Genomic DNA, 10,415 nt, shown 5'->3' with positions numbered 1-10,415 from the left:
TTGGGAAGAACAGAATTCCTTAAATACGTGATTGTTGGCAGTGGTGAAGACATGTTCCGCTGTAAAAAAAAACTTTAAAAGTGTAGAATGGTCACATCTAATTTGTTAGCATCCTGCGCTTCGGATTTAATTCAGAATAAATGCCAACCCCCAAAAAATTTTAAAATGAGCAAAATGTTACACAGACCTGTGATAATTAACTGCTCTGCTGCTTGTTACTGGGACTTCAGTAACTTTGAACGTTCTATATTTCTGTTGGAACAAATACTAAAAATGCCGCCCAGTCAGGATTACTGTCTCTGCATTGTGGTTGAATCTAGTGGGCAAGCTTGTGGTACTTACACCACTAACTTTCTGGAAGTCACCTTTCCCTAACCCAGTTGAAGGTCTCTGAGTTGAAGAGGGAGACAGAGATCTTGCTTATTTCAGCAATTTTATCCTGTAAGGGACGATCTAGAATTATTAAAAAAAAAAAAAGTTGGCCCTGTCAGCAGTGAATTCTCCTCAGGGGCCACCTCAGCATATTGTCACTGTCTCTGGCTTGAAACAAGGCAAGACAGTTTCTGTAGACTAGTGTAGCGGTCTGTCTTGTGTAGGTTCTTAAAGTGCACCTCAGAGTAGACCGATAATTGATTATTAACCCACACAGGTGTTTTAGTCATGTCACTGCAATAGTGTCCCCCTTCTACCTTTTAAATACATACCTGTGTCTACAGGTGTAATTAAAGAATTGATGAGAATTGGATAATTCAGCACTGTTTCATTTAAATGCACTAAAAGGCAGTAGATCTATTTTCAGACACCATAGGTTTTATCCTCTCCTTGAGCATTCTTATACTAGTAATGGACATTAATGCAGAAGTACTGTACACCTGTTAGTAATGTTAAAATGAGACAGTGGATATTGATCGAAGGACACTTACTGAGCACCAACAGGGCTTTTTGGCAGAGCTCCATACCACCCATCCCCCCAGCCATCCTTCTAAAATTTACACAATCTATGTGTAAGCTTTATGTCATTGGATATTTTGGTGCCCCCTTGCACCCCAGGATCCCCCTCCCAGACATTTGCCAACCCCCCCCCACATTCTAATTTCATACCTGCCTCTACAGGTGCCCAAAAGCAGGCTACACTCCGATTAGTACACCGTAGCCCCATATGTACCTCACATGCAAATCTTGTTATGCCGAATGCTTCACTTTAAGGTTGATTTGCCATCCCTTGCGAGCAGTTAAGGTTTAAATTTAGCACTGGGTTACATCACCACAGCAGCCCTGTAGATATTGCATGTGTGGCTTTTTTGTATGCCTGTTTCAGAAATCAGGGGGGAAAAGTTCATCTAGGTGCAGATCCTGAAATGATTTCCAATGCCAGTCCCAACTGATATTTCTAAAGTTTTGCACTTTGGGGGAGTTTAACTGCTGATGTGATCCTTGAAATTTGGCACTCTGCCCCATGTGGCCTTACAGCCTTCCTATTGCATTGCCGTGGTGTTGGCCAAAGGTAATTAATGATGTCATTGTACTTTCAATGAGGGTTTAGTTTTCCTGGCTAATACCGATAGGTCATCAGTCTGTCGCTTTTTGTGTAACTAATTTAAAAGACAAGCTGATGTGCATTAGATCAGCTCTTGCATGGACAACAAAAAAGAACCTTGAAAGAAAAGGAAATCTTCACTTGATAGTGGTGGCTTCATTACTATTTCGTCATTAGTACCAAGTGAAAGTCCCGGTCTTGCAGTATAGATGAGTTTTATTATTTTCCTGTAGTTTGGATTAAATTCAACCTGTCAGAAGTGCTTTAAATTGATTCTGTTCAGAAAAGTGGACTACAGGGAAGAGGTGGATGAGGTGGAGGGAGGAAATTTACAAATATAAGCTACTGTGGTTTTATTTTCAGTTTTAGGGGAGGGGTGGAAGCCTCAGTCTGGTAAATGAAGAAATTTGAAGACAATTTCATGAAGTGAAGTCAAAAGAATATGTAGTCAGCAGATAAATACTCAGGCTGCATCCAAATCTGTTGTCCAGTAGAGCTAGGTCTAGGTACACGGGGATGCGCAGACAATAGACCTAACCGTAGCTCTGGAAGCCCACTTCGGACACCGTCATACCCAACAAGCTGTGTTTCATTTAATCTCATAAAGATAGCAGGCCAGAGGAGGTAATGACTTTGTTTGTGTGAGGGGGAGGACTCAGCTAAACTCTTGTCTCATCTCATTAACGTTCTGCTCTACATAAAGATACATGCCATTTTGTCTCAGGCCAGGAGCCAGAAATGTTGTACATGTATTAGCATTAACCGTGTCAGAAATAGGGGCTTATTGTGGGTATCAATACTGCTTCATGCATTTTGACAAAGAGCATGCACAAATGGTTGATATGGAACAAGCCAAGCCATTTTGTCTGTGGCAAGGAGCCAGAAAAGGTTGGAAACAGTGATTAAACCCCCAGTTCAAAACATCAGGAAAAATACAAATTTCCCAGGATGTTCCATCAAGAAACATATTAAATAAAAGCTTATCTCATCATCTTTCATTTTTCCTTCAATTTTTAGTGGCTTAACTGATGACTTATGAAGATATTTCTCTCCATAGATGATCATCCTCAAAACAGTCATGAGGCCCAATGCAATTTTGAAAACTTTATGCCTACACTCCATCGCAAAATAGAAGGAGTTGGAGGGCCCCATTTGGTCCGATACTTTCAGAAATACAAGCTGGCAGTCCTGCCAGTAGATTCCCTCCTCCTTTACAAACCACCCAGTCCATGTGCCACAAAATGGTCTCATAGCAGAGAATTTGACAGAAGTACATGTATATTGTGATTTGGTCCACACAGGCAATTTAGGGCCTGCGTACTGGCCTGAAAGCAGAATCACCATGTCAGAAAAGAAGTCTTGTTGGGGCTGTGATGTTACTTTCTTGCATTTTGACAGTTTCCTGTGCTGTATACTGAAATGGTTTATGGGACAAGCAGTGATCTCTCTACTTGAGGGTTTAGAAGATTTCACTAATAAACTTAATTATAACATAATTATTAGAGATGGCAGCCATGCATGAGCCATCCAACAGCAAGGATTCTTCAGTGACTGGAAAGGTTCAAAAGTATTTAAAAAAACCTTGAGTGGGTACAGTATAAGTTTTTGGCCCTTTTATTTGAAAGGGTAGAACATGGTTTTAGAATTTGTTAGCATTATTAAAGGATCTTGAATACAGCATTTTATTTTAAAGATTTCAGTTGTTAGCAACAAATTGTTATAGCAGTGACACTTTAGATGTATTGTACATGTATTTTCCTTACTTTTCAGCATCATGTTAAATTCTTTTTATCTTAATTTTGACTTTTTCTCTGTGACAAAATCTTGAGGCTTTGTAGCAGAAAGGCATTGACTTTTGAGAGGTGCATGTAAATGACAAGTGTAGAATACACTGACGTAGATGTTAAAAAAAAATCTGCCTCGGACAATCGGTAATAATTGCGTAAGTTTGCAGTTTTTGCCTTTGGGGATATCATTGTGTATTTCATGGCGGTTGCCACATCAAAAATCACAATCTTTATTGTCAGCAGAAATTCTAGATATGTTTGGAGCTGGTATTGTCATAAGTAGGGGTTAAAAAATTGCCCTATAGTATTTCAAGATTTGGGAACCCTTAGGCCTACTCTAAGAACTCCACCATACCCTCCTTTCCGCCAGCCACACAGGCAGACATGGTAGGGTGGGTGTTAGGGCCATCCCCCCTCCCCCTGCCCAATTTGGGGGGATTTAAATATAAAAAGGGAAGAGTGACTTTGTGACAGTTTTTCCTTTCCTCTCCCAAGTGTTTAAAAATTTAGCTTCAGAAAGACCGTAACTATGAAATGAAGAAATTGTTAATGTTGTTTGGCTTTAATCTCCTCCCTAGTGCACCCCATTTGCTCTCCCTGTTGGGTAGGCATTCACCGAGTTCAGGGGACAAGTTCTTTTGTTAGGGAAATTTGAACTGAGTTTCAGTCCCCACAAAATAGGTGAAATGTCTGAGTGTATGTCCCCACAACTACGGTACGGGAGGTGGTGTACCTTGTTTGTGTTAAACATTTTATCATCTCTTCCTTCTGCCCAAAAGTAAAGGTTGATGACGTGTATAGGCCTACTAGGTTTCATTGCTACAATTTTGTTCTATCAGCAGTGTGAAATGATGTCAGAGTTAGTATTTTGGTAGGAGGATCAGGATTTGATTGAAGATTCGATAGAAGATGGATTTAACTTCATTGCCATAGGTTGATATGAATTTACACTTACTCCCGTCTTTTTGCTAATTTAGGAACTGATTATTTCACTCTGAAGTTCAGGAAGGGATCAGCAATGAGTAATGTGCTTGGATGACCAGTTGTATGGGTCAAGATACCAGACCATGACCTAAACTTTGAGAGGGTGGTGGTTACATTGACTTGGTTTTGTCATTTAAAGTAACTCGGGGGTGTGAGAATTCAGCTTTTTAGCTGATTTCAGCTTTTTTGTTACAATTTTTGAATGTCAGCTTTTTTTGTACATGCGCTCTCTTCAAAACTTTGGGAACTTTATAAACTTCAGCTCTGCAGTGTGCTGAATTTGGTTATTTTCGGGAGGACAGAAGCTGTTGTTTTGTTTTTGAAAGTGGCCTGCTTACCTTAATCATTCCCAGCTGAAGTTCATTCCCACACATGAAGTTTCTTCAGCCCTTCATAAAACATGGAGTTTATTTTTAAGGATTGCCATGTTACTCTTAAATCATTCAATCAGTCTTAATCACACAGATTTTTCTTAAGTTTTTGAGGTAATTAAAAAAAGAAGAAACTTGAACTGGATCTGTAAATTAGCCAACCAAAGAACCATAGTCTGTCCCAAGGTCAAGGGTGAATCTGTCCTAGCTTGATGTCTCACCAATTCTTCACTCTCTGACCTTTGGGTGACCTTTTTAGAAAGGCATTTTTGCAACTCTGATGACTTTGAATTGCAGCACAGTTGGGTTTGACCCGACCTGTTAGCATGTGTTGCTCAGTGCCAGTAAATTAGTACAGTCTGGGTCGTACTTCATCCATCTATTCATTCATTCAATTATTAAAAAGTCATGTAAGAAACATGAAATTGTTGTCCCAGTCAATAAAAACACAGATCAAAATCCACAGCAAGAAGTCACAGTTAGACCACTAAATTAAAATATAAAAAGAAAAATGCAATCAAAGATAGACAACGACACAGTCCGAATAAAACCATATTTACCTATACACTGAAATATATAGCACTAAAGCAATACCCCTAGACACAGAATACCATCCCCTTTAAAAACCTAGAAGTAGCCCTACCTTGAAAAATTGCTATTGTAATTTCTAATGGCCGTAGGTATGAAGGAATTCCTCAGCCTCTCCGTGTTCATCCTACATTGTCTGATCCTAACAGACCTGTTAAAAACAACACTGGGATGAAGCAGTGATTGTTGTCAGACACAATAGTCAGGAAGAGATTTGTTAGGATCTTTCCTGGTTTCAGGATTTTTTTTCATCAGATTTGTCCTGATTTCAGGCTTAAAGTTGATATTGAGAACAAGAAATGGGTATTGTAAGGGGTGTTGGTACATGTAGGCAAACACATTTATTTGCTGTGGAGCCCTCAACCCCCCCCCGATTACTTTGTGCATATTTCAATTTTTTCCAATCTCCTCCGTGATACTTGTAGTTTTGTGTCTTTGTAATATATGCTAAAGACATTTAATCCAATTAAACCTGTGTTAGTGTTGAGTTGGTGGGTGTGGGACTGGGTCTGTGGGTGCCCTCATTGGGCTTACTGGTATGTTGCCAATGTTTCTTCTATCACAGTTGGAAAAGTCTTCCATTGTAAATATTTCTGTGCTAGTTTATGGGCTGTTTTTCAGCAGCTCTTTTCTCCTGTTTCATAAACCTCTTTTTTTTTCTTTGTGAAAGTGCACTTACTTAATACTTAAGAAGCAAGCAAACTTTATTCGGTCAATCTGGATTTTTAAGATGTCATTTCATTCCCACATTTATTGGCTGACTTCAAACAATTACAATGAACAACCAACTTTCCGGTAACGAAACCCAAGAATTCCTTGTAAAGTTTTCATGGCATTGTGGGTCATGATTCTGAAGAGACGTGCAGAGAGAGGACAGTAAAGAAAATGCTTAAAGGGGGAATAAATTCAGATTTTTAAAAAAATGAAATCCATTCAGTCAGGTGGGAACTGCATTAAATCTCAGTCGGCTTGTTTGGCTGGTTAGGATTCGAACCTAGAACACATAGTGTAAGGCCATTAGAGGTCTGTGTTGAGCTTGACTTGCTATTTTTTTTCTATGCCCCTCTCAAATGGAATTCCTGAAGTGTATTTTTTTATGAAGTGGATGTTATCCTGCAGAAATATTTGTTAAGCAAGAGAATTTCCTAGAACCGTAGCTGCTTAGTTCTTTTTGCCAGAAACTTTCCTGAATCCTCCAAACTACTGTTGTCTGTATCAAGCAACTGTCACAATGTTTGTACTTCCAAGCCAAGTCCAATATGTGCAGTATAAATAATGGCTGCACTTCGTCTTCCTCAACCAAAATCCCTAAAAATCCCAAAAATCCACTTAATGGATTTTGAAGGATTGCTGTCTTTCGGAGTCAAGTATCTGGGATTCTGTGCTTTGTTAGCAGCTTTTACTTTTCAAGCACCAATTTTAACACTAAGATTTATCATTGTGTAACTAGTTTCTTGTTTTATGTGTGCAAGGGCAGAAGGGGGGCCCAACAGGGGCCTTGCACCCCCTCCCAGTTTTTTAATAATGAAAGACAGTGTTTGGTGGGTCTATATCGTTTCTTTATCTTTCAAAAGCTTGTAAAAAGCTCTAAAATGTCCCTTCACAACACAGTAAGGCTAGAAGAGGTGATCAAATGTTTGGCTCCCCCCCACCCCCCACCGAAAGAAAGTTTGACCCCCGAAATATTTACTCTGGATATGGCCTTGTAAGTGTGTATTTAAATTACTATCCAATCCTCGATTAATTTTAGTACATCACTAGCACATCTTCACTGATAGCCATAGATAGCCAAGAATACCCTCTGCACAGGCCTCTTATTCAGATGTGTTCCCTGCTAGTTGGGCTGTCATTTTCCTCTCAAGGTCAGGTGTAAGGTTGAACAGCTGAAACCAGAGCAACGAAAAGAACAAGATCAAAATGGCCGATTCAGCAAGTGGGAGAAAAAAAAAAGTTGACAAGCTCTCAAGAGAACGGGCTATGGTCACAAATTCTGCTCACTTAGCAATCTAAGCAGAAGAAAAGGCGTGTTTTATCAATCAAATTGATTACTTTCCTTTCCTTGCAAGTTAAGTGGCAGCCCATAATGTCCCATGTGAATGCCTTCAAGTTCAAGTTTGATGAGGAATATGTCGTTATGAGAGGTAGAAGGAAATTGAATTATTGAGCTCTAGGAGGATTTGATGCAGTGGAATACTGACTTACATATGTATATGTTCAGTAGTTGCTTTGACCATGTTGAGAGGGATTACAAGTTGATGTCCATACGAGAAACATCCAATGGACTTTCTTGTCCTTGGACTTGATTTGAATCCAGATATGATTGTAACTGATTTGAGGAACTGAGTTAGAATAAAAATCATGTTCCCTCTCCAATTTTAGATGATTCTTCACAAAATGATATCAAAGTAAAGTTTTCCCAGTGCAGTCACTTTCGAATTGCCTTATATGATATGGCCCACCCGTGAAAAAACTGGCAACTTGTGTAGAGTTTCGTAAACGGTCAAATTAAATGTTCAGTAATGATCAGACTTGTTGTGTTCCATTGAAATTTTTCCAGTACTAATTAAAGATGCACAGATAGCTGAAACTCAACATCTTCTAACACAAGAATTCTTACATGAATCAGAGGAATTGAATGTCAGGAGAGTGTCTGAAACTCAGAATTTCAGACATAGTCATACATACTAAAGATAATTGTAGGTATTTTATTATCCACAGTTCCAAACCCTACATTTTCCCATTACGAATCTGTTTATGCTGACCCTAGACAGTGGTTTCAGTGTCAGACATGCCCTTCTATATGCTAAAGTGTTGAATCCAACACTTACAAGAGTACGGTCAGATTAACACTTATAAGATTACTGTCGGTGATCACTCTTCTAAAGTGTTGAATCCAACATTTCAAATGTAAAATCCAACATTTCAGAGTTTAAATTCAACATTAAAGTAAACTGTTTATTCAATATTGTAAATAATGAAAATATCAAGGGAAAATACTTAATAAACACTCAAAATGTTGAATTAATTCTGTAATTGTTTATATGTGATATTTAAAATGCTGGGTTTATCCATTTAAAAGATTGGATTCGACATTTTCAATGAGTGGTCACTGACTGCACCCATGTAAATGTTTGATGCACAACTTTGGTTTCTCCTGTGTACATGTACATTTCTGTACATGTACAAAAATGTACATGTACAAACAGTTCACTTCAACACACAGTGTGAAACTGCGTATTTTGCAGAGAATAGACTTGTGATGTCCAGACCTGTGCAGATTTGAGTTAAAATTCCTCAACCTGGTCCATAGAAGTCCAAGCAGAATGCGGGATCCAGGTGGATCCAGATAAAAGAGGAAAGTGGCCAGTGTTCCACAAACTTTAACTTCTACAAACTCTGTGGCTGACTTCCTGCAGGGTTCCATACAAGTCATCCTAAAAATCAGGGAAAACCTGGAAAATTACTTTTTCCCTTTTCAGTCACAGAAAGGAAGGGAATTTGAGAAAAATGCTTCACATCAGGGAAAAGTTGGGGATATAGATTGGTCTAAACGAGAAAGAGGACAGTCTTTTAGTTTTTTTTGGGGGGGGGTTCTCATGTTCAAACAGGGTAGCCAGGGGATGATGGACTGTGGTGGCTTTTCAATGTCAAAATTCCTCTATCTCTTCCGTGGCCAGGAAAGAACTACCCTGGGATTTTGAAAATTTGAGGAAGACTAAGGGACTTCTATGTTCATGAAATGATAACCTAGTTCTAACTTTCATAAAATGACTCAATATTCTGATATGCTTTATTTTTGGTGATGGTTTATTTAAAAAGAAAAGTTCTTAAAATGATTTAAACTAAGAACATTGAGAACAAAACCTACACATATAAAATATCTGAAAATTGTTTCAAACAATAGAACAAAAATTATATTTCAAAGTAACACAGAATCAAAGCAAGCACATTCTAAACTCGTATCTGTTTTGGGAATTAGAAGGAGGTAATTCTTTGAATTCAAGAAATTAAAAAAGAATTAAAACACCTAGTTAATTAGAAGAGACATACAAATATTATTTCTTCCTAATTGCAGAAATCAATCAACACAAAAGTTGTTGCCACCCAATTTGTACTTTTGTTTTCAATTGGTCTGTGACTAGTATGAGCAGCAAACCTAAACGGTGAAATAAATTTCACAAAACCAGTGCAAAACAGTACTCGTTTTCCTTTTTCCCTCACAATTTTTTTTGGGGGGGGTCATTCCTTGCCATTGAAATGGGCATTCTACTGCCACAGTGTATTCTCACAGTGCCGAGAGGTTACATGGAAGTGCTTCATAAAATTTCAACCTAAGAAAAATTTCAGGGGGGGTCCTGTTAGCCACTTCCGTTTTTCATTGACTGCCAATAAGTATGACACATGATGACATGAGACCACACTTGATATGGAAATGACTTTAGGGTATCAAAATTAGAATATCAACTAAAGAGACAAGTTTCTAGAAATGACTTACAAGAAAAAAAAAGTTCAAAAATGTCTGAAAGCAGTTTGTGTTTGTTTTAAATTTTAAATATCTTATCCTCTAATATCTGGGGAACCATATGTGCTACTTTTAGTAATGCCTTAATGACACATAGGAGGAAACAATCTGAGTCACTAATCTATATCTAAACACACTAAACACAGTATGGGACTCCATATTAGTGTTGAATTGCATCAGCTGTAATAGAAAGACAAGATAGCCTAGATGGCCAAATCTGAACTGCTGACTTGACAAGGGCAACAAGAGCAAGTGCTCTGCTCTTCGACTCCAGTTGGTAGAGTCTCTCGATTGAAAGAGTGCAACATACTGCACCCAGCTAGCTCCACTGCCCCGGTCTTCACTGTGCAAGCCTTGTGCCCGGAGAAAATCGGGCAACTCTGATTGGTCCAAAGAGTGACCCCCCATGTCAGCTATCCCATAATTGCGGGATAAAACCCAGCGGTGCTTCCCTGTGTCTGAGAGCCCCAGCCTGGGAAGTGAACTGAGGCCGCTCAGTTATTGTTTTAAGTGAACACTCCACAAAGATTGTACAGCCATGTATAGCTTTGTGGAACTTACCTCCCGCTACAGGCGGTTACTTCTGGTTTTTGTTGTCCTCTTCATGGTAGCCAATGCTCAGAGAG

General features: G+C 38.8%; 1 protein-coding gene across 1 annotated transcript in view; it reads left to right on the top strand.

Annotated features, from left to right (window-relative positions):
• Positions 1-10,236: 10,236 nt before the first annotated feature.
• Positions 10,237-10,415, top strand: part of LOC110978065 (uncharacterized) — a 37,765-nt gene continuing 37,586 nt past the window's right edge. Inside the window, exon 1 of the mRNA XM_022232735.2 lies at positions 10,237-10,415. Coding sequence (XP_022088427.2) covers positions 10,328-10,415 — 88 coding nt within the window. The 5' untranslated portion in view covers positions 10,237-10,327.

This window comes from Acanthaster planci, linkage group LG08 (genome assembly GCF_054643075.1).
Source record: "Acanthaster planci isolate LZ-2023a linkage group LG08, COTS_SCS, whole genome shotgun sequence".
Classification (NCBI taxonomy): Eukaryota; Metazoa; Echinodermata; class Asteroidea; order Valvatida; family Acanthasteridae; genus Acanthaster; species Acanthaster planci.
Note: the sequence above shows the minus strand (reverse complement) of the source record. Positions and strands in the feature narration are given on the sequence as shown.